Source organism: Mchenga conophoros, linkage group LG13 (genome assembly GCF_057382185.1).
Source record: "Mchenga conophoros isolate Kocher_MC1m ecotype Shallow Benthic linkage group LG13, M_conophoros_male_GT1.1, whole genome shotgun sequence".
Lineage (NCBI taxonomy): Eukaryota > Metazoa > Chordata > Actinopteri > Cichliformes > Cichlidae > Mchenga > Mchenga conophoros.
In genome coordinates this window covers 32,972,296-32,997,001 of record NC_140538.1, presented here as the reverse complement: position 1 = coordinate 32,997,001, position 24,706 = coordinate 32,972,296, and the positions used below count along the sequence as shown (strand labels likewise).

The 24,706-nt window shown below is 44.0% G+C and overlaps 1 protein-coding gene across 5 annotated transcripts in view; it reads left to right on the top strand.

Moving 5' to 3' along the window:
* Nucleotides 1-24,706, top strand: part of ubr2 (ubiquitin protein ligase E3 component n-recognin 2) — a 60,035-nt gene that overhangs the window by 20,005 nt on the left and 15,324 nt on the right. For 2 of the 5 annotated variants that reach the window (XM_085243052.1, XM_085243050.1), the window contains exons 5-19: nucleotides 13,633-13,763; nucleotides 13,886-14,024; nucleotides 14,159-14,221; nucleotides 14,448-14,568; nucleotides 14,649-14,756; nucleotides 17,055-17,143; nucleotides 20,349-20,447; nucleotides 20,849-21,012; nucleotides 21,355-21,454; nucleotides 21,543-21,671; nucleotides 21,838-22,021; nucleotides 22,101-22,162; nucleotides 22,253-22,363; nucleotides 22,440-22,505; nucleotides 22,631-22,747. In XM_085243052.1, coding sequence (XP_085099178.1) covers nucleotides 13,633-13,763; nucleotides 13,886-14,024; nucleotides 14,159-14,221; nucleotides 14,448-14,568; nucleotides 14,649-14,756; nucleotides 17,055-17,143; nucleotides 20,349-20,447; nucleotides 20,849-21,012; nucleotides 21,355-21,454; nucleotides 21,543-21,671; nucleotides 21,838-22,021; nucleotides 22,101-22,162; nucleotides 22,253-22,363; nucleotides 22,440-22,505; nucleotides 22,631-22,747 — 1,683 coding nt within the window. Of the gene's footprint in view, nucleotides 1-13,632; nucleotides 13,764-13,885; nucleotides 14,025-14,158; nucleotides 14,222-14,447; nucleotides 14,569-14,648; nucleotides 14,757-17,054; nucleotides 17,144-20,181; nucleotides 20,281-20,348; nucleotides 20,448-20,848; nucleotides 21,013-21,354; nucleotides 21,455-21,542; nucleotides 21,672-21,837; nucleotides 22,022-22,100; nucleotides 22,163-22,252; nucleotides 22,364-22,439; nucleotides 22,506-22,630; nucleotides 22,748-24,706 lie in introns of all 5 variants that reach the window. The other 3 variants (XM_085243051.1, XM_085243049.1, XM_085243053.1) reach the window with 2 other exon arrangements.

Sequence of the window (24,706 nt, the reverse complement as noted above, 5' to 3'; positions counted from 1 at the left end):
CTACCATATGCTGGCATTGTACGTATTGCTCCAGTAACATTTTTACTTTATACCATTTTTTGCGTTAGACCTGTGTCGTGTAAAACAGACTATGTTGATCAGGACCGAGAGAGATATACTTAAAATGCGCAGAGACAAGAGAAAGCTGCTGGATGCAGCGATGGAGCTCCTATATATGGTAGGATTTTTTTTCTCCAATATTGTAAGAATGGACACTATAGAATGACAGGGCACTATAAAGCCCCAGGAGTGGAAGTCAAGGTAACATATGTTCAGTTTTTGTGGTTAATCTGTTCTTATAGTTCTAACTATGTTCAGAGCGTCGACATAAGTGGTTGGAAATACCTGTATGAGTAACTGTGACTTTAGAGCAGCTTCATGGAATGTAAATGGACTTAACAACCCTGTTAAGAGGAGTAGAGTCATGTCTAAGATAAAGCGGGGAAAAATACAGATTGTGTTTCTCCAAGAAACTCATTTATCTCAAACAGAGCATGAGAAGTTAAAGAAGTTTGGATTCACAAATACATTTTACAGCTCTTTTAAAACAGGTAACAAAAGAGGAGTTGCGGTATTGATACACAACTCCCTACATTTTGAACTTACCAGACAAGTAAAGGATAATGAAGGCAGATATGTGTTAATTCAAGGTAAAATAGAGGGCAAAATGGTAACTCTTCTTTCAGTCTACCTACAACCAAATTATGATTTGAAACTTCTTAAGAAAATCCTTGAATTGATCTCCTCGGAGTCTCAGGGTGTGTTAATATGCGCAGGGGACTTTAATACAATCATGCATAAGGATGATACCTCTAATAATAAGAGGATAGTGACTTCACAGAGTAAATTGCTAAGAAAGGGCCTGGATGACTTGGGCTTATTGGATATTTGGCGAGAAATGCATCCAAAGCATAGAGATTTTACTTACTTTTCACCCCCCCATGCCATATATTCAAGAATAGATCTTTTCTTTGTCTTTAGAAATGATAGACATAGGGTAAAAAGTTGTGACATAGGCACTAGGAATATGTCAGACCATTCACCAATTTATCTAACAATTAACCTAGAGACTAGACCAAAAAAAACTGTATGGAGGCTAAATACAGGTCTACTTAACAATAAGGCTATTATAAAAGAGATAAAAGCTGAAATAAAATATTTTCTAGAAATAAATGATAATGGCCAGGTAAATCCTAACATTTTATGGGACACCTTAAAGGCAGTTGTTAGGGGCAAATTTATATCACTAAGTGCAGCTCTGAAGAAAGCTAAAGAGAATCAGCTGAATGGACTTGAAAATACACTAAAAGATTTAGAAAACAGACACAAAAATACTCAATCTGACCAGACCTTGAAACAAATTCAGAAAATTAAAAAACAAATTCTTGATATATATCAGGAAGAAGAAGAGAAAAAATACAAATTTATGAGGCAATCATATTATGAAACTGGGCCAAGGGCAACAAAATTACTTGCTAGAAAATTTCGTAAAAGGCAAATGACGCATTCTATGTGCTCAGTCCTTGGTCCCCAAACTGGGAAATTACAAAGTGACCTGGAAGGAATTGACTTGGCATTCCAAACCTATTACAAAATGTTATACGCACAACCTGCACAAGCCAATACAGAAGATATGAAAATGTTTCTTAATTCATTAGATTTGCCATCAATTGGCGAGTGTCAAAATGAATGCCTAACCAAACAGATTCAGAAAGAAGAACTGGAAATGGCCTTAAAGAAACTAAAAAATAACAAAACACCAGGTACAGACGGCCTGCCGGCTGAGTGGTATAAAGCATTTGAGGTGGAGGTGCTTCCAGTTTTGCTAAGGTCATTGAACTGGACATTAGAGAATATGTCCACCCCCCCATCATGGTCTGAGGCAATCATAACAATTATACCTAAAGACGGTAAGAATAAAATGCTGTGCAGCTCATATAGGCCGATATCAGTCCTAAACCAAGATTATAAGCTTTATGCCTCAATTATATCTAATAGGCTAAACTCGTTCATCCCAGATTTGATTGATGAAGATCAAACTGGATTTGTTGGGGGCCGGCAAATCCAAGACAACATAAGACGCTCTCTCCACATAATCAATAATGTAAGAGAAAATAATCATAAAGCGGTACTAATTAGTCTGGATGCCGAAAAGGCCTTTGATTGTGTCAGCTGGTCGTATTTGTTCTTGGTCTTAGAAAGGTTTGGTTTTGCTGAAAACTCCATTAACAGTATTAAGACATTATATTTAATGCCTACCGCGAGAATCAAGATAAATGGACGAGTCACGGACCGTGTAAAGTTGGAAAGATCTACTCGTCAAGGTTGTCCCTTGTCTCCGACTCTTTTCGCTCTTTACATTGAACCTTTAGCACAAGCAATAAGAGAAAATAATAGTGTTCATGGGGTCGTAGTTAATTCAAGAGAACATAAAATAGCACTATATGCTGATGATGTCCTCTTGTACTTGTCGAATCCAGACCAGTCCATCCGGACCCTTTTAGATTTGCTGGGAAGGTTTGGGATGTATTCTGGTTAAAAACTCAACATAGGAAAAACACAAATTTTGAGTTTTAACTATAGCCTGTTGAATGAGGTTAAATTATTATTTTTTTTTCTGTTGATTGGTCTCTGAAAGCAATTAGATATTTAGGAGTATGGCTGACTAAATCGTTAGATGACTTGTATAAAAAAAAAACTTTGAACCCGTGAGCCAAAAGATTAAAGAGGACCTCACTCAATGGTCAACACTTGTTTTTGATTTTAGCGCGAGAATGGAGGTCATTAAAATGTCAGTCCTACCCAGACTACTGTATCTGTTTATGTCTCTGCCTATCAAAATCCCCAAATCTCAGTTCCATGTCTGGGACAAACAAATATCTTGATTTATTTGGAGGGGGCGGAAACCTAGAATTAAATATAGCACATTATTATTCCATAAAGATAAAGGCGGCTTCTCCCTCCCAAGTCTCAGGGATTACTACCTTGCTGCTCAACTCAAAATAATTATACAATGGTATGTTGACACTTATGGGGCCCGATGGAAAGACATTGAGAATATGTGTGGGGTCATTCCAATACAAGCCTTGATAGGAGATCGGAAGCTGGCAAGAGCCCACCAGAAAGAACTGAACCCTTTCACATCTTTTACATTGCTTATCTGGTTTGAGATAGTGAAGGAACTAAATCTAAGGAACCACATTCAAGTACTTAAGTGGGTGGCTTATGACTCTGAGTTTAAACCAAACCAATTGGATTTACAATTTAAGAATTGGTCGCATAAAGGCATTAATGTATACTGTAAAATACTGGATAAGAATGGCCTGCAAAGTTTCCAAACATTACAAGAAAAATATGAACTAGGAAAAAGGGATTTTTTTTTCAGATACCTACAATTACGGCAGTATTTATCCTCAAAAGTGACTAAAGAAATTAATACACAACCCAATGAAATAATTAATCTGATTTCACAAACATATTATAAGGGCTGCAAGTCAGTTATCTCTAAACTCTACCAGGGCATATTGAAAAGTAGGGGAACCTCAACAGCTTACTGTATATAAAGGAAAGATGGGAGAGAGAGTTGTCCTCAGTTATAACTTCTGAGCAATGGGACAATATGTGTGAGACTGCCAGTTCAACCTCATCCTCTGCATACTGGCAAGAATTTAGTTGGAAAAATCTGGTACGATTTTTCATAACACCAAAACAACAAACACGGGGAAATTCTTCATGCTGGAGGAGCTGTGGGGAAACTGTTGCAAACCATACCCACATATTCTGGTCGTGTCGAAAAATTTTGGGAAGATGTTATATCAAAGATAGAACAGACTATAGGCTTTAAATCAAAACAACGGCCTGTCATAACATTTTATTTAGGAGACCTACCCGAAGAATTAACAAGCAATGACAAATATCTCCTGAAGATTCTTACTGCTGCAGCAAAAAAAGCAATTACTCGTAAGTGGCTCTGTACTGACCCCCCTGTTCTGGACGACTGGTTGAGCGTTGTTGAGGAGATTCATAAAATGGAAAAACGTACCTTTTTGTTAAGACTGCAGGCTAATATTTATACCACAAGATGGTACAAGTGGTTGAAATATATCCGAAATTAGAATGTTGTTTGTTTTGTTTTTTGTTTTTAAATTTAATTTATTTTTTCTTTCTCCTGTTTGTGCCTACTCTATATAAATACACACACACATATACATCTATATAAACCTCTGTATGCCTCTCCTAGGCTGCTCTTACATCTGTAGATCTGCTGTCAATTCATGAATATAAAGTCATGTTCTCACTGCCAGAATTGCTTTGTGGGAAAAAGCTGTGCTTTTCAGTCAACTGCTTGTTTTGTTATTGTTGTTTTCGGTTGTTTGTTGTTTTCCTTTTCTGTTGTAAAAATATGTAAAACCTTTATTAAAAGCTAAGTAATAAAAAAAAACAAACATTTTATTTGTGAAGAAGTTCATGAAGTCATTACTAGTTAACGTTAAAGGGATGGTTGGCTCAACAGAGCTCTGACTTTTTGTCAGACTGGCTACAGTGCTGAAGAGAAACCTGGGGTTGTTCTTATTTTCTTCAATCAGTGATGAATAGTAAGATGTTCTGGCTTTGCGGAGGGCTTTCTTATAAAGCAGCAAACTATTTCTCCAGGCTAAATGATGATCCTCTGAATTTGGGACACGCCATTTCCTCTCCAGCTTACGAGTCATCTGCTTTAGGGTACGTGTTTGAGAATTATACCACAGAGTCAGGTACTTCTGATTTGAGACCTTAGTTTTCACAGGAGCTACAGCAGGGGTGCCCAATCCCGGTCCTCGAGAGCTACCGTCCTGCAGCTTTTAGATGCATCCTTGTTCCCACACACCTGAATCAAATGAATGGCTCGTTATCAGGCCTTTCCAAACATGATGGCATGCTGAAGAGGTAATCAAACCATTTGATTCAGCTGTGTTGGAGTAGGGATGCATCTAAAAGCTGCAGGATAGTAGCTCTTGAGGACTGGGATTGGGCAGCCCTGAGCTACAGTATCCAGAGTCGTACGTAGTGAGGAGGTGAAATTATTAACAAGATAATCGACCTCTGTTGGAGTAGCGTTCAGATAGCTGCTCTGTGGGCTGTGGGCTGGCCTTGTGTTTTGGTTTTTCTGTTACCTGTTTCTTGCAGGTAGGTGGAGCTGACCCAATTATAGATGCAGCACACCTGAGAAGGCCAGTCCCAGTGTATATAAAGACACCTTGACTGAACCAGCTGTCTTGCTCTGGCTCTGTCTGTCTGGCACCCATCATGTTCATTTGGAAGTTTCAGTTATGGCTGTTATGTCCTTTAAATTGTGTTTAAGTTGCTTTACCTTATTTTCATTAAATATGTCTTACAGCCTTTAAATGAATTTTAGGTGAATCAGGTTATGATCTGACTTGGTAGGTCAGATCATAACCTGATTCACCTCACCCCCCGCTATGTGCCAATTGTGAGGAGGGAACCTGTGACCACCAGGACTGTTAGGAGGTGGTCAGAGGAGGCAATAGCGGAACTACAGGGCTGTTTTGAGGTGACCAACTGGGAAACACTCTGTGAGCCTCACGCTGAGGACATCAATGGGCTTACTGAGTGTATCACAGGCTACATAACTTTCTGCACCGACTCCATTGTTCCAGCTCAGACTGTTCATTGTTACCCAAATAACAAGCCGTGGGTGACTAAGAACATCAAAGCCCTCCTCAACAACAAGAAGAGGGCTTTCAGAGGGGGCAACAAAGAGGAGGTGAGGAAGGTCCAGGTGTTACTAAAGGACAAGATCAGAGAGGCTAAGGACAATTACAGGAGGAAGCTGGAGTGGAAACTCCAGCAGAACAGCATGAGAGAGGTGTGGAGGGGCATGAAGACCATCACTGGATTCAGGCCAACCAACAGCAGGGGAGCTGAGGGAGGTGAGAATAGAGCTGACGAGTTGAAACTGTTTTTCAATAGATTCGACACCACAGTGTCTGCTCCCACCCCCACAACCTCACCTGTAGTCAGCCTGGAATCCAGAGCCACACCACTGTGCCAGCCTCTCTCTTCACATGGCGCTGTTGCCTCCTGTGAGATTCCTGACACCCCACCCATCACCTTCACTCAATAGGGCTTTGGAGTTGACGTCACGCCGCAATGCATTATGGGAGCGCAGCGCCATTTTCGGGGTCTACGAATCAACACAAACACACTGTGTTGGAACGACGACTACAAGAAAGATGCTTAAAAGCAGCTCAAAAGAGAATGAACTGTATAGAGACCGATTGCGTCCAGAGGCGAAGCAGCGGTACTTGCAGAAAAGAGCGTGCATTGGAAATGTGGACCCGTATGAAATACGGCCGTGGAGTAGAAACCCTGAAGACCAACCGCTACTGACGTAGCCTGACCTTGTCTGTGGAGTCAGCGCGTACAAGTCGTCATTCAAACAAAGGTAAGTCAGCTTGAGTACTGCGAGTGAAATGCGTTTGATTTCCCTGCAGACATTCACATTAGTGCAGCACAAATTCATTCATGAGGGGAAATTACAGTGAGAACATGTGGAGGCTGTTAGAGGGATAACACAGTGAGTTCAGTGCATTGATGTGACATTGTCCTGAAGGATTGTTGTTCTTTATGGTTAAAGAAATTGCACTAATTTATTCATATTTATTATAAATAATCCTAATTATACATCTTGCTTCCATGTTTGTGTCCTGTGTCACTAAAAATACATTTTATTTTAATTTTATACATTGATTAATGACCTGCAGAATCTCCTTATCATATTAAGTGATTCATAATTGTCACTTTATGCTTTCTCCATCTCTAAAGTGATGACATCCTTGCATTACATACTTTAGGTTCATTTTCTGCAGGCAGATTTACACTATAACCTGCAGCGTTCTATAGATGGACACATAAAGAAATGAAAAATGACATGTATGTGCTAACTTTCTAAACACTTTGTTACATTTATGATAAAGTAGATAAAACACATTTACGTCGGCCTTGGCTCATAGTTCTTGTCTTTAAATGAACTTTGTCTGTGTGTGTTTCAGGTCCTGCACTCTCAAAGACTGAATGAACCAGCATTGCAGCCATGGGTCACTGTGAGCATCACAGGGAAGGTTGAAGCCGCCCACTGCACCTGTAAGGCCGGAGTCGCGGAGACCTGCACCCACGTCACTGCTCTTCTGTTTAATGTAGAAGCAACAGTGTTTATCTGTGGCACAAGGACTGTTACAGATCAACCTCCATACTGGGTTTTGCTGGGTAATGTGACCAAGATACAGCCAGAGGTTGGCCATAAGATAGACGTCTCCTCTTCAGCTGCCCAAAAAAGGCTCTTGATCAAAACCTAAACAGACCATCTGTAGTGACGGGGAAAAGGAGCCGTCCTCAAAACAGAAAAATCCCACCTGCTACTTTGGAGGAGTCGTCACTGCTATTGGATACTTTGCTGGAACACAGTAAAGCTGTGGGTTGTGGGAATGACCCATAATGTTTTATCTAGGGGTCTAGATTTATGCCTGTAGTGCACTGCTGTGTAAATAATTTGCATTTACTGAATATGTACTATATATGTATATGTACATTTACTGAATATGTACTGACTGAGTCCCACTGTTCAAAAGTTGAATAAAGAAACAAACTAATTTTTTTATTAAAACCACCTTATAGAACATCACATCAGTTACAATGTAGAATCCATGTCATTTATAGTTTACAAATGACAAAATGTTTACACAAAATCATGAGTGTTTACATGATATCACCCACTACTAACATTACTTTATTTACTGTATCTTTTGAAAAAATACAGCAATTTTAACAGCACAATACTTAAGAACGTTTAACAGGAGCAGGTTTCATTCTTCCCTGGTTTTATTATCACACTGTTCACCAAAACGCAGCAAACCTTCACCATCTTATCCAGGAGGGTCACCTCTTCACCCCCACATGGAAGAAGTAATCTGGTTGGCATGGTGGTATGTTTGAAGCAGGTCCCTTGTGTAGCGCTGGAACCCAGTCACGATGTTTCATCCATTTCATAGGTTGGTTTGCTGCAATAATGCCAAATAATTAGCAACTCTATAAATAGAAGGTAGTTCTGCAAAATCACTCAGTAGGATGTTTGTTCTAATTTGCTATGAGCTCAGAGCGCATCGAAAATAAAACTAATAGGCTATAAAGAGTGAACATATTTAGAACTTACCGGAATGAAAATGTATGGAGCACCAACAGATATTTGGAGATGGAAGAGAACTGGATATCAGCTCGTCTCACAGCTGCTATCCAGGCTAGATGCCTTCGTTTGGTAACATCGATACACGAGCTGCTCATGTTGCTTCCAGGTTGGGAAAGAATGAAAAGATAAACCATTTTCAACCTTATTCTCTTGCCGGTCGTGTGATCGTACATTGCAGCCGACCACACAGCAAATACGAACCATGGCTGTTGTGTGTGCCTTCGCTCCCTTTTCACTTGCGCTAGACCCCCAAAATGGCGGATCGGGCCAAAATCCTTTCCACGCCCACCCCTGTGACATCACGCTCCAAAGCCCTATACCAGGTTGAGATGCAAATGAGGAGACTTCACTCAGGCAAGTCTGCTGGACCAGACGGAGTGAGTCCCTTCGTCCTCAAGACCTGTGCCCCCCAGCTGTGTGGAGTCTTTCATAAACTGTTTATGCTGAGTCTGAGTCTGCAGAGGGTCCCGGTGATGTGGAAGACATCATGCCTCGTCCCTGTACCAAAGACGCCACGTCCCAGTGCCCCCCAGGATTACAGGCCCGTGGCACTGACCTCTCACATCATGAAGACCCTGGAAAGGCTCATCCTGGACCAGCTGCGACCCATAGTAAGACCACATCTGGATCCCCTTCAGTTCGCTTATCAGCCTCGTCTCGGAACTGAGGACGCCATCATCTACCTGCTCAATCGTGTCTACACCCATCTGGCCCAGCCGGCGAGCACTGTGAGGGTCATGTTTTTGGACTTTTCTAGTGCTTTCAACGCCATCAGGCCGACCCTCCTGGGTGATAAGTTAGCAGCGATGCAGGTGGATGCTTCTCTGGTGTCCTGGATTGTTGATTACCTGACAGGAAGACCACAATATGTACGTCTCCCACAGTGAGTGTGACAAGGTAATCAGCAACACAGGGGCACCACAGGGGACTGTCCTCTCCCCCTTCCTCTTCACCCTCTACACCACAGACTTCAGCCACTGCACAGAGACCTCCATCTTCAGAAGTTTTCTGATGACTCTGCGGTGGTTGGATGCATCAGCAGGGATGATGAGACAGAGTACCGGGCTGTGGTCGACTCCTTTGTCACGTGTGTGAGCAGAATCATCTGCAGCTCAACGTGGCAAAGACCAAGGAACTGATCGTGGACTTCAGGAAGACCAGGAAACACTTGACCCCTGTTTCAATTCAGGGGGTCAGTGTTGACATTGTGGAGGACTATAAATACCTTGGAGTTCACATTGACAATAAACTGGACTGGGCTAAAAACACCACAGCACTTTACAGGAAGGGCCAGAGTCGTCTCTATTTTTTGAGGCGATTGAGGTCCTTCAACATCTGCCAGAAAATGCTCAGGATTTTCTATGAGTCTGTTGTGGCCAGTGCGATATGATAAACACTCGACAAACTCTTGGCTTGTTCTCCTCGTCATCAGTGCGTGTGACGTGATATTGTCGGCATGGCAACATGGCAACATGTTTCATTTAGAAGAATACCACAGTGGCTCTTTGTGAAGTGCCCGCAGGTACAAACGGCTGCCTCTGTGTGATGACGGCATTGTGGACGGTATGTTAGCACCTTAACCATCTGTGGCTCTGTCCGTCGGTCTGACTTAATGTTTTTTAAATTATTGTTAAGTATAAACCTTCCTGCCGTGAACAGAATTAGAAAATCAAGCAAATTGAGCAGAGCTGATGACATGACCCCATCTGTCTGTTCCCCCCCCCCCCCCCCCCCGGTGCTCAGTCTGAACGTGAGTCGTTCCTTTGACCTCGATCATCTGTTCGATGTATTTAAACTTTTCTGCATGTTTCAATCCATTTGATTATTCTCAGTTTAATGTTCACGTCATTCTCCAGAGAGCAAGTGTTCAGGTGAAACTTAGAGTTTTCTGAAGCGAGGATTAGCTGGTAAGCGACGCTGAGTCACCTGTGGTCAGACAGTTTGTACGGAGGGGCATTTTTCTTCCTTGTCCCTGCTTGATTATGTAGGGCCTGGACCTGTGAGACTATGCTACCTCAGGAGTGTTTATACAGACTTTCCAGTTGTTTGGCCTTCTGTCCACACAGTGAGTGGAATTTACAAAGGTCGCGGATCAAAGCTTCAGTTTTTATGTTCCCTAATTTGGGCCATTTCTGTTAATGATTCAACTTCTACCTCGCAGAGCATGGCGCTCTTTAATGCCCAATCAATGACAAATAAAACGTTCTTGTTGAACAATTTTATTCTTTCCAAAAAAAACCTGGATTTCTTATTTCTAACTGAAACCTGGCAGCGCGATGGTGAGTACTCATCCCTCATCGAGCTTTGCCCGGGCGGGTACTCCTTCATCAGCCAGCCTTGGACGTCCGGTCAAGGAGGTCATCTCACTGCAGTGTTTGGAAGCCGGTTTGACTGTCGCTCAGTAATGGTCCGACATTTTTCATCATTTGAATTACAGCTGGTTAAAATTGGAGATAAAGATCTGTGTTACTGTGCTGTAGTGTATCATCTACCTGGTCTAAATGGTCAGTTTTAAAGGTGTTCAGTGACTTTTTATCCTCCACCTTGAAGCTGTTCAGACTGGTTACAGTCGGGGATTTTAATATACACATTGACGATGACTCTGACCTCTTTGCCAGAGGTTTCCTTAGCGTCATGGATTCTTTTCATTTTACACAGCATGTGTCTGGTCCCACTAACACCAAAGGACACACACTGGGCCTTGTTTATACTTTAGGTTTAAACAGTGATTTTTTTTGTACTGAGGACATTTTTACTTTGGACCATCGTTGTATTCTTTTTAACTTGTCTTTCCATCTGTCCCTCTCTCCTGTTCAACATGTGGTTAGCTCTCGCATCTTAAATTCCTCTACTGCTGCCAAAATTTCTGATGTTTTTTTATTTAGTCTTACCTTCCTATAATTTTGATTTATTAACAAATGTTTTTAATAATCTTTGTCTTTCTATTTTAGACAATGTTTGTCCTGTTTAAACTAGACTAGCTCCGGTTTCAAAGTTGTCCCCCTGGATAAATGACAGCATTTGCTGTTTAAAGCGTTGCTGCCGTAAGGTTGAGCGTTTATGGAGGAAAACTCGTTTGCATGTCCATCTCTTTTATTTAAAGGACCTTTTAGTTTCTTTTAACTCTTCAGTTCAAGATGCGAGGGCTGCCTATTTCTCAGAGCTAGTGTCTTTACTGACTTTTTCAACAAAGAAAGACAATGTGAGGAACAATGTCTCTCCTTCTGTGTCTCTGTTGTCAGCTTCAACTCAAGCTAGGCCTGCTATTTTAGAAAGATTTTTACCTGTGTCCTTACCTGAGCTGTCAAGTTAGTTGATTCAATGAAAGCATCCTCCTGCTCTCTTGATATTTTACCTGGATCTTTGTTTAAAAATGTCTTTCAGTTTATTGGTCCCTGTGTGCTTACAATTATCAATGCCTCACTGGTTTCTGGTCAGGTCCCTGTTTATTGTAAGAATGCTGTTATTCACCCACTGTTAAAAAAAACAACAACAACCCCAAGCTTGACACTTCTCTGCTTAGCAGTTGTAGACCAAATTTAAAACTATCATTCATCGCTAAGATTTTAGAAAAAGTTGTTTCTAAGCAGTTCACAGCTGATTTAGATAAATACAACATTCTCGATAAATTCCAATCTGACTTTCGTAGCGCTCACTCTATTGAAACTGCACTTCTTTAGAGTGTCCAGTGACATTTTGATGTCTTGCTGATGTTGGACCTGACCTGTGCCTTTGGTACCGTCACATTTTGTTACATAGGCTGAGACGCTGGATGGGTATATCGGGGTCTTGTTTGTGTGAACGATCCTTCTCTATGGCTAGCTCTAAGTTCAGGTCCTCCTCCACTTGTCTTGCCTATGGTGTGCCACAAGGTTCTGTGTTGGGACCCTTATTGTTTTTTGTTGTATATACTCTCTCTTCAGGACCTTCTTAGCACAAGGACATTTCGTATCACTGCTATGCAGATGATATTCAGTTGTATATCTCTTTTAAGCCACATGATGTTTCCAAACTACAGATTTTGCATAGGTGCATAGACTCCATGAGAGGTTGGAGGCTGATAACTTTCTTCAACTTAATGAGGAGAAAACTAAAGTCCTTGTTTGTGTTCCTGATAAATTTGTGCCCTTGGTAGTGGAAAATTTAGGCCCTCTTGCTTCATTTGCCAAACCTTCTATCAGGAGCCTTGATGTAACTTTTGACTCAGCTCTGACTTTGGAGGCTCATGTTAAATCTCTGGTCTGCTCCTGTTTTTACCATTTAAGAAACATTGCTAAGCTGAGTACCATTGAGTCACGCTCTGAACTGGAAATAATCATTCATGCATTTGTCTCATCTCGTTTGGACTATTGTAATTCCTTGTTCACCTGTTTATGTAATGCCTCTTTGAAATATCTGCAGGGTGCTCAGAATGCTGCAGCAAAGCTTCAGACCAAGCCTTCCAAGTAATGCCACACCCCTGCTGATATAGCTGCACTAGCTCCCCATAATATTCAGAGTCCACTTTAAGATTATGATTTTGACATTCAGGGCTCTACATGGACAAGCACCAACATACATCAGTGATGTTTTACATCCGTACATCCACAGGTCTCTGAGGTCATGTGATCAGGGCTTGCTGGTTGTCGAGCACACGAGGCTGAAAACAAAAGGCGACAGAGCTTTTGTAACTGTGGCCCCCAGACTGTGGAACTCTCTCCCTTTGAGCCTGAGATCTGTGGACTCAGTGGTCTCTTTTAAAAAACAGCTAAAAACTCATCTTTTTAAACTTGCTTTTGGTTGATTTTTGTTTTTATGTTTTAGCTTCTGTGAAGCACTTCGTGATTTTATCTTGAAAGGTGCTGTATAAAAATTTCTTTACTTACTTATTCACTTTCAGCAGACCTGAGCGCTGATAAGTTGTCCTCTGAGAGCTCCCCGACTAAAACATTAAAAGGAGGTTCCTATTTGAGGAGGTTCCTAAGCGTCTTTTCAGAGAATATAAAAGCAGCCATGCAAATATTTCCTCCGTTCCCTGGATCCTGTAGTTTGGATTTTATTTTTATTTTTGAGTGGCAGTAATCGTGGGTTGTTTTACTCGGTGTTGGATGGAAGGAAGAAGGATCTTCACAGCTGTGGTCTAAGGAGCTTGGAAAGAAAAACCATTTGACCCTAGAACTGAACAAGCTTCTCAGATGAGAGGTGAAACGTCTTCAAGCAACTTAAACAAGTCCAGATGCCTTTTTCTTTCTTAGACTATGATGACAGGGATGACTGAGAACCTTCACAGACATACTTCACAGCTGTGGTTTGAGTGTGAGAGACTGATTAGAGGCTGGTGTGAACTGAGCTGGCTTAGGATGGTAACCCTGTCTCTCAGAGTGCTCACTCTGTGCTGTTTGTCCTTCCAGGACCCCGTAGCTCAGCTACCCACTGACATGGTCGGCCGTGCGTTCAGTGTCTTTTTCATCATCCTGAAGTATGCCGTCGACCTGCTGACCTGGGAGCACGAGGACCTGCTCCCCACAGGACTGCAGCCACCGTAGGCTCACTCTACCTTTACCTGAGACACGTGACAGTAAACGCGTCATACTGCAGCGTTCACACTGTGTGTGTGTGTGTGTGTGTGTGTGTGTGTGTGTGTGTGTGTGTATGTGACTGCAGGGAGCGAGAGGACACCTACTACTGCATGCTGTTCAATGATGAAGTGCACACATACGAGCAGGTGATCTACACGCTGCAGAAAGCTGTCAGCTGCAGCCAGAAGGAGGCCGTGAGCTTCGCCACTACGGTGGATCGAGATGTCAGTACACACACACAGTAACACGCTTATAGGAACTCAGAAATGTGACAAGGAGCTTCTTGTTTTTCATGTTCTGGTGATTATTCTAAGAATCTGTTTTGTGTGTGTGTGTGTGTGTGTGCGTGCGCGCGCAGGGCAGGAAGTCGGTTCGGTATGGAGACTTCCAGTTCTGTGAACAGGCCAAGTCCGTGATTGTGGTGAGTGTTTCCAAGTTTGGTAAATGACAGGAAGTCTTGAACTGATGTGGGGGGGGTGCTGACGGTGCCTGCTTCAGGGACGTTCAATGTCGCACTCATTTACATTCACTGCCTTCTGGTTTTACTCATCACAACAATTTAAGAAAACAAAGAATGTCTCACCTCCTCCTCTTCCTACATCCCCATCACCTCCTTCTCTGCTCCTCCTCCTATCCTATCCCCTCAGAGAAACACCAGCCGTCAGTCAAAGCCTCTCCGGGTTCAGGTGATGCACTCGTCTGTCGTTGCTCATCAGTGTTTTGCTCTGAAGGCTCTGAGCTGGCTGGGTCAGATTATTCAGTACTCTGGTACGTGTGGACTTCATTACCCACAATTCCTCTGTGTGTGTCTCTGCTGCTGCATGTGGTGACTGTGCACTGTGTTTTAGATGGCCTGAGGAGGATCCTGTGTCAGGTGGGATTGCAGAAAGGTCCAGAGGGAGAGAACTCCTCGCTTGTCGACCGACTGATGCTCAACGACTCCAAGATGTGGAAAGGTAACCGCACGTACCGCTGCTAGTCATATGGCGCTCGAACGGCCACGGTCGTGAAGCCAACGGATGTGAAACAGTTTGTGTTTATCTGTGAGTTGGTCCTTCAAAGACACACAGCAGAGATACAGTCCCAATTAAATGTTTAAGACCACTTGAAAAGTGGCCAAAAGTCATATTTTGCATGGTTGGATCTTCACCAGGTTCCAACTAGAGCTTTAACATGCAGAAATGTGATTGAGACAAAACATTTGAGCATGCAGTTTATTGAAAACAACACAAACTGAAACGGGCTGTTTTACGGCTGATCAAAAGTTTCGGGCCACATGCCTTTAAAAGGACAAATCTGGGCACAAATGTGGATTCACTGTCATTTCCTGTCAGGTAGTCACACTGTCATGATGTTCTGATGGCAAAGGCAAACAAATGTTCCCTTTTTGAACGGGGTCGGGTTGTTGAACTGCATAAGCATGGTCTCTCACAGCACCGTCACTGCTGAGGTGGGACGCAGTGAGACAGTTATTTGGAATTCCTGAAATGATCCTTCCTGAGGTTTATGGAACAAAAGTCAAGTGGAAGACCCAAACAAATGTCATCAGCACTGAGCCGGAGGATCCAGTTGGCTGTCCGTCGAGACACTGGATAACCCTCGACCCAAATTAAGGCCGTTCCTGGTGCCGACTGCAGCCCCATAACCATCAGACGGCCTCAAAACACGTCTTCAGAGGCCTCGTCTCCATGGACGCCACAGAACTGACCGTTTTGACCAAACATGGGACATTGAAAGGTCCTCTAGCTAATCACATGAGCCTCTTTCACACCTTGGCTCATGTGATTAGGTAGAGGATCATTAGGGGGTCCATTGTCCCCTCTCGGGGGGTTACTCCCACAGGGCTTAAATCTGGGACTCTCCACCATTTGACCCTAGAACTGAAGAAGCTTCTCGGATGAGAGGTGAAACGTCTTCAAGCAACTTCCAGAAGTCCAGACACTTTTCTTTCCAAGCTCCTTAGACGATGAGAACAAATGTAACTTTGATGGTCCTGATGGTTTGCAGTGTTACTGCCATGATAAGCAGGTCTCACCTGAGGTGTTTACTACGCCTACAGCGAGGGGGCTCCATAATGATCTGGGGTGCTTTTTCCTTCAATGGAACAACGGAGCTTCAGGAGGTGCAGGGGTGGCAAATGGCTGCTGGCCATGTCCAGATGTTGCAGAGAGCGTCCTCGTGACTGAGGGCCCTCATCTGTGTGATAAACACTGGGTTTATCAGCAGGACAACGCTACAGTCCACCTCCCCTGCAGCGGCGCTGCAGACCACGCCCCGCCACACACATTAACCAGGTAAATACATATTTAAGCAGAATTTTGCAAATATCTATTTTTTTTTAGCAGCATAGAGCTTTTTTTCCCAATTACTTTTTAAAAGTCAGGTCAAGGCTCCAAAAGCCCAAAGGCGATATGAGCGGGGCGGCTCACAACAGTTTTTGTTTGCTGGATCATTTTAGTTCAGCTTTCCTTTTGTTATATTTCTTTAAGAGTTCAAAATGTGTTAATTACATGAATAAAAGGTAATTTTCTCTGTAGCACTTCATGGATTTCATAAGCAACACACCTTAGTTGCTCCGTGGATTCTTTTAAAAAGCAGTTAAAAACTTTTCTGTTCAAACAAGCCTTTTGTTGTACGTATTTTATATTCTTTACATTATTTACATTTGATCTTTTACATTGTGTATAATGTCTGTTGATTGTATTGTTTATTTTAATATTTGTGTACAGCACTTTGTGAGTGCTTGTCTGTGAAAAGCGCTTAATAAATAAACTTTACTTACTTACTTTAGTTGTTCACACAAAGCATAAAGGTTAAAAAAACAAACAAACAAACAATATATACAGTGTTATCTTCATTTTAGATTTTAAAAAGTATTTGCGGCTCCCAGTGTTTTCTTTTGCGTGGAAACCGGGTCCAAGTGGCTCTTTAGGTGTTAACGTTTGCAGACCCCTGGTATAAGTTTTGTTTTTAGTAAACTGCATGCTCAAAGCATGTTATGTCTCACTCCCGTTTCTGCATGTTGAAGCTCTACTTGGAACTTGGAAGATCCAACAATGCAAAATAGGATTTTTGGCCATTTTTCAAGTGGTCTTAAACTCTCGATTGGCGCTGAATGTGACTGACAGGCACTCTAACTAGCTGAAGTTTGGATGCATGGCAGTCTCCTTGATCTGTTTGTTCATGGTGTGCGAGTTGATGAGCTGCAAGTAAATGCGAGCAAGTTGAGGTCAGCTGATCTGTCATGTTTGCAGGAGCGAGGAACATCTATCACCAGCTACTCATGAACAGCCTCCTCATGGACCTCAAGTACAAGAAGATCTTTGCCATCCAATTTGCCAAGGTAACACACCTGTGCAGTATACCTGACACCCGCCAGCCACTTCATTAGGTACACCTTGCTGGTACTGGTTGGTTCTCCTTTTTCTTTAAGAGCTGCTTCAATTCTTCACGGCTGGTAAGCTGCTGGAAACACTCAGAGAGGCTGGTCCATGTGGACACGGCATGATGAGAACTTCTGTTCCATCTGAGCACAGAGGAGCTCTGCTGCACTGAGATCTTTGACCGTGGAGGCCCTTATACAGCAAACTCACTGTCATATTTAAGACATGGTTGGTGGGAACATGACATCAGATCAGCAGTCTGAAACACCAACAACCATCCCACGCTTAAAGTCTCTTAAATCACTTTCCTTCATTAATCTGATGTTCATTTTGAACTTCAGCTCGTCTGATATCTACATGTCTGAATACACTGAGCTGAAGCCCTGTGATTGCCTGATTACATATTTGCATTAAGCTGTTGAACAGGAATACCTAATAAAGTGGCTGGTGAGTGTATATACCTGATCGGAACACCCATGACAGCTGTGGAGCTTTATATAGTCTGGGGGGGTTTATGCTAGTAGAATCTCGATGATCTGTGATTCCCTGGCAGCATCTGTTTCCTCAGTGCAACAGCCTAAAACCTCACCACATGACCTTGTTGGCTTGTTTACAGCTAAAATGAAAAACTTCATCCAGCCAGTCGTGTGTCGATTGAATTTTTAGATCCAAATAAATCAAAGTACTCAAAAAGATCCTCTGGAGTGAACTTTGTTCATTGAAACAGACTTTACTAAACAGTGTCATATAAACAACAAAACATGTAACAACAAGACATCACAAAGTAGAACAGAGCAACCCTGAGGTGTAGAGCCTTCATGCTCATGTAGCAGACAAAAACAACAGAGAAAAGGGGTTACGCTGCCAAAAATAAACCATAAATCTCATTAATTTGGGGTTTTTCTCTCTTTGGAAAGTGTGTCCTGTCAAAGAGCGCCATAACTCACATTAACCCCTCCATGAACTGCTGTCTTAGTGTGGTAGACTAGTTTGTTTGTCCTAGGGAACCCAGGGGCTATGTTCTCAGGGCCTTTTGCCTCCTAGTAGGGTTTCCCATGGCAAATTGGTCCTGTGTCAGGAACCAGGCAAAGAGATATTCAAAAGACCCTTATGAGTTTAACAACAAGGGAGTTCACCCTGCCTGGGATACGGTTACTGGGACCCCGTCCTGGAGCCAGGCCTGGGAAGTGTGTCCAATGGGAGAACGCCAGGTGGCCAGGCCTTAGCTCAAAAGGCCCGGCTGGGTGCACCCGACACCCGACGTAGGCCTGCACCAGCCCCATGGGGTGCCGTAGAGGTCTGGTGCAGTGTGTGCTAATGGCAAGAGATCCTGACCGATCGATCCCCGAGTTTGGCGTTCGGGACACGGAACATCATCCCTCTGGTGGAGAAGGAGTATGCGAGGTTGAGATGTACCGGCTAGATATAGTCAGGCTCACCTCAACACACAGCTTGGGCTCTAGAACCTGTCTCCTAGAGAGGGGCTGTACTCTGTTCCAGTCTGGAGTTGCCTTTGGTAAGAGACAGTGTGTTGATGTGGTTATCTTGGGCCCTGTATGTTGGATTTTTTCCCAGTAGACCAGACACCTTCAGGTTGGGGAGTCTTTGGGTGGGGTGCTCGAGGTGCTCCATCTGGAGACTCAACACTCATATGAGCAATTGACAGTGAGACTTAGAGGGGCGTCATTGGGAGGAACGGCCTGCCTGGTCTGATCTCAAGTGGTGTTCTGTTACTTGTCTATAACAAACACCATGTTCAAAGGGCGTCTGTAAATGCACATGGCAGCAGGGAAACCCTAGGTTGATGATCGATGCTGTAATCGTATCATCGGATCTGCAGGTGTATATTCTGGATACACGGGTGAAAAGAGCTGCTGAGGTGTCAACTGATCACCTCCTGGTGGTGAGTTGGATCAGGTTGTAGGTTAGGACTGTGGACAGGCTTGCCTCACTTAAACATATAGTGAGAGTGCAATGTGAATGCCGGGCACAGTCCGTGAGCTCTTGAACTCTTACTTCCAACTGAGCCATCAGGCTGAAGAACAATCCTATTGGCCTTTGTTAGCCTGCGGGACTTCACAGACAGCTGATGGGTACCGGAAGGTAAAGCGGAACACTTATTCAGACAGTGGCTGAAGCAAAAACTTGGGTGTGGGAGGAGTTCAGTAAGGTCAATGACTTTCCTTGAAAGCGATTCTGGCAAACTGCAGCGCTCTACAGCGCTCTACCCGCACTGTAGAGCGCTGCTGACTGAGGATATAGTTGGACGATGGAAGGAATACTTCCAGGACCTCCTTAATCCCACTGATACAACTTCTGTAGAGGAAGCAGCAAATGGGGGTGGTGAGTCATCCATCACTGGAGGCGAGGTCACTGAGGCAGGTAAACGACTCCTTGATGGCAGAGCCCCTGGGGTGGATGAGGTTTGCTGTGAGTTTCTGAAGGCTCAGATGTTGTAGGGCTGTGTTGGACACGTCTCTACAGTGTTGCATGGAGATGTAGGGCAGTACCTCTGGATTGGCAGACTGGTGGTTCTCAATTTGAAGAAGGATAGGATGATATATCAGGATAAAAATTCACTGAAGTTAAAGATGCTGGTGATCACTCAGCTAGAAAATGAATCATTAAAAAGTCGACTGACAGAAAGACTTCAGTGATCAAAGCACGTATGTCCACATATTATTCACAGGAATCGGTCTTCGGACTGAAAATAACCCTCAGGTGGGAAACAAATAATTTAAAATGGGTCATGCTGAGCTGATCGCCTAAAGCTGCTGCTGATCTTGATTAAAGAACCAGTCGCTGCTGTGCATGTGCTGTGTTAAGGTCAGGTTTACAGAACTAACAGAAGTCTTGATACACTTTTCTTTTGTGAGCTGTCTTAAAAATATCAGAGTTTTAGCGACAGGTTTTTAAAGGAGTCAGTGTGTGGGTGGTGGTGGGGTGTTGGGCGGACAGCAGCGACCTCTGACCCAGAGGTGAAATGTCGTCCCTCCAGAACTACAGACGCCTACAGACAGATTTTATGGAGGACGACCACGAGCGAGTGGTGTCAGTGACGTCGCTGTCTGTCCAGCTCTTCACCGTCCCGACCATGGTGAGTACTCCTCCTGCACCTCCACACAACTCTCTCTCTCTGTGTTCCCCTCTCTCTCCCGCTGCTAGAATTACGAACGCTTGCAGAACGACTATGTGAAAGACGACCACGGCCGTGAGTTCTCCATCACTGACCTGTCAGTGCAAATGTTCACCGTACCGTCACTGGTGAGTTCAGGTGGCTGCCGCCAGAGTAGATGTCATCCCACCGGCTGAGTTGTTTAAAGTGGGTGCTTCACCCTCAGGTGGAACAGATGTCAGACATCACTGAAAAAATGTTATGATCTAAAGTCATCCCTGAAGTTTCATTGAAAGCTGATTAGTTGATAATCAATAATTATAACAGATATAATTATTATTAATATATTATGTATTAATAATAGTATTAATAATAATCAGATCAATCACCTTTAAAGTTTAGTTCTTCAGAATCCACCAAAATAAATGTCACAAGCAAAGAAACACAGATCGAAATGATAACAGGCCCAACACTGAACATGAGGAACGACACGTCTGTACATGTGTGGGGGTGTGTGTGTGTTGGTGTGTGGGTCTCAAATGTTCTGCAGGCCCGGATGCTGATGGTGGAGGAGAACCTGATGACCACCATCATCAGGACCTTTGTGGATCACCTCCGCCACAGAGACCCGCAGGGGCGCTTCCAGTTCGACCGCTACACCGCCCAGCAGGCCTTCAAGTTCGGGAGAGTCCAGAGCCTCATTGGTGACCTCAAGTGAGCCCCAGTTAGAGGTTATGAAGAGCCAGTTAGAGGTTATGAAGAGCCAGTTAGAGGTTAAGGGCCAGTTAGAGGTTATGAAGAGCCAGTTAGAGGTTATGAAGAGCCAGTTAGAGGTTAAGGGCCAGTTAGAGGTTATGAAGAGCCAGTTAGAGGTTAGTTGGAGACTAAACAGAGACTGGTTCTTGTGCGATGACCCTACACTGTGTATGCAGGGTACCCATGAATCCTGTTCTGTAGCTTGATGAATCTTCTTTCACAAGTGTAAACGCTGTGGGTGTGTGTCGTGTTTTATGATAAAACCAGGCCTGTCAGTGTAACCAGTGCTTCTACATGCAGGTATGTCCTGATCAGCCCTCCGTCCAAGTGGAGCGATCAGCTCAGACTCAAGTTTCTAGAAGGTTTCTACGCTTTTCTGGAGCTGCTCAAGTGCATGCAGGTAACATGGAGACAGTGTGAGGTTTACCTGTACAGGTGCAGCCCGAACATCTCTGAGCCTGTCTGTCTGTGAACCCACCTCCCTGCAGGGCATGGACCCAGTGGTGAGACAGGTGGGGCAGCATATTGAGATGGAGCCTGAGTGGGAGGCGGCGTTCACGCTGCAGATGAAGCTGACAAACATCATCACGATGATCCAGGAATGGTGCTCCACTGATGTGAGACAACACACTGAACACGCTACATGTAACATTACAAATGTTACCTTTTATGTTCCTACAGTTTATTTTTTGTTTTCTGGATCAATAATCTGATCAGTTTTAAATAAACAGATTGATTGAGTGAGCCATCCAAGCCTTTTCTTTGCTCCTTTGTGTGTGTCAGGAGCGTGTGCTGATCGAGGCCTACAAGAAGTGTCTGAGCGCTCTCAGTCACTGTCATAACAGCCTTCCAGATGGTGAGCAGCCAATCAGCTTGAGCCTGGCAGGCCACAGCGTGGAAACATTCAGGTATCAGGTGTCTCAGGAAAAAGTCTCCATACACCTGCCGGTCTGCAGGCTGCTGGCAGGTAAACACACACACACATTTTAAAAGTCACACCATCTGTCTCCACGTCCTGTTTGAAGTTGTATCAATCACCTCCTCAGGTCTGCACATCCTCCTCAGCAGAACAGAGGTGGCGTCTCATTTCCCTGAGCAGCTCCCATTGGTCAGTAACAGATTATTATTGATCCCTGATTGGAAACGCCATTTTCCAACCAGTTTGATTCATTGATTGTTGATGCCACGTGTCCCTCAGGGTGAACTAAGCCCCCCCCTTCTGATCGAACTCCCCCTCCGTTGCCTGGTGCTCTGTGCCCAGGTGCATGCTGGGATGTGGAGGAGGAACGGATTCTCACTGATTAATCAGGTGAGTTCTAACCTGTTAATCTATGCTGAAGAGATCAATGCTGATTAGCTAAGTTTTTTGCTGTTTGTTGTTTCAGATTTATTATTACCACAATGTAAAGTGTCGAGTCGAGATGTTCGACAAAGACATCATCATGCTACAGGTACAACTCGCCTCTACTGACGCTCCACTTATTCTACCAGTGCCGATTCAACAGCACTAATGCCTCTGTGAAGCGTTGGTGCAGACTCTCTGCTCATGCTTGCTGCTGTTTTTGGTTGGGTGCAGGCAGGGGCGTCCATGATGGATCCAAACCACTTCCTGATGATTGTTCTGAGTCGATTTGAAGTGTTTCACGTTTTCAGCACCGCTGACATCAGGAAAAGATACAGAGAGGCCAACAAGGTCAGTCCTCTTCTGTTGTCAAGACGCCATGATTTTACTGCTAAGCTTATCCGCCCCACCCTCGACACAGATACATTTCCAAAGATTGTTATGTTAAAGCTCCTGCAGCGTCAGGTGATGCAAAGCTGCAGCAGATTAAATTCAGACACCTGCATGAACAGACAAGAAGTCAGATTTTGCAGCAGGTCGCTTTGACTTGTCTGTTTATTTGCACGTAACGAGAAATTAGAATCACATCTGCAGGTCAGACATTCACATTACGTCGTGTTTGACATTCAAATCAAATCAAATCACTTTTATTGTCACATCACATGTGCAGGTACATTGGTACAGCACATGTGAGTGAAATTCATGTGTGCGAGCTTCACAAGCAACAGAGTTGTGCAAATACAATAATGTAAACAAGCAAAATACAAGAATGGCTACATCTGAAACTAATAAATATATGTACAATATATAATAGTATATGCATTTCTGGATGTGTATACTAAATATTTTTCTACGTGTGTGTGTGTGTGTGTGTGTGTGTGTGTGTGTACACATATTTTACAAATTAAATAGAGTAAACAATAAATAAAATATATAAAATATACAGAGTGAGACATGTGCAAAACAGTGGCATTACTGTACAGTATGGAGTGCATAATGTTAAAGTTCCAGTAGTGAAGCTGAGGTGTCTATGACGTGTTCAGCAGTCTGATGGCCTGATGGAAGAAGCTGTCTCTCAGTCTGCTGGTACGGGACCGGATGCTGCAGAACCTCCTTCCTGATGGAAGCAGTCCGAACAGTTTATGGCTGGGGTGACTGGAGTCCTTGATGATCCTCCCCGCTTTCCTCAGGCAGCGCTTCCTGTAGATGTCTTGGAGGGAGGGAAGCTCACCTCCAATTATCCGTTCAGAGCACCGCACTACTGTCTGGAGAGCTTTGCAGTTGTAGGTGGTGCTGTTGCCGTACCAGGTGGTGATGCATCCAGTGAGGATGCTCTCAATGGCACAGTGATAGAAGGTCCTGAGGATGCGGGGGCTCATGCCGAATCTTTTCAGTCTCCTGAGAAAGAAGAGGCGCTGCTGCGCCTTCTTCACTGTTTTGTTTGTGTGTACTGACCACGTAAGATCCTCAGCCAGATGTACACCAAGGAACCGGAAGCTGCTCACTCTCTCCACAGCAGCGCCGTTGATGGTGATGGGGGTGTGTACTTCTCTGCACCTCCGGAAGTCCACTATCAACTCCTTTGTCTTTGCGACGTTGAGGGTGAGATGGTTGTCTTGACACCAGTGGGTCAGGGCGCTGACCTCCTCCCTGTAAGCCGTCTCATCACCGTTGGTGATAAGACCCACCACTGTAGTGTCGTCCGCAAACTTCACAATGATGTTGGAGTTGTTAGTGGCTGTGCAGTCGTAGGTGTAGAGTGAGTACAGGAGAGGGCTCAGTACACACCCCTGTGGAGCACCAGTGTTCAGTGTGATGGGGGATGAGGTGATGCTGCCCAGTCTGACCACCTGGCGTCTGTCAGACAGGAAGCTAAGGATCCAGCTGCAGAGGGAGCTGCTCAGTCCTAGATCCTGCAGTTTCCTGTCCAGCTTCGAGGGAACGATGGTATTGAATGCTGAGCTGTAATCTACAAACAGCATCCTCACATACGTGTCTCTCTTCTCCAGGTGTGACAGGGCAGTGTGTAGTGTCAGGGCTATGGCATCATCAGTGGACCTGTTGTGGCGGTATGCGAACTGTAGAGGGTCCAGTGAGTCGGGTAGTGCAGAGCAGATGAAGTCCCTGACCAGCTTCTCGAAGCATTTGCTTACGATGGGGGTCAGGGCTACAGGTCGCCAGTCGTTCAATGAGGAGATGGTGGAGGATTTGGGTACAGGGACGACGGTGGCCATTTTGAAGCAGGCTGGGACTACAGACAGAGAGAGGGAAAGGTTGAAGATGTGCGTGAACACTCCAGCCAGCTGAGCC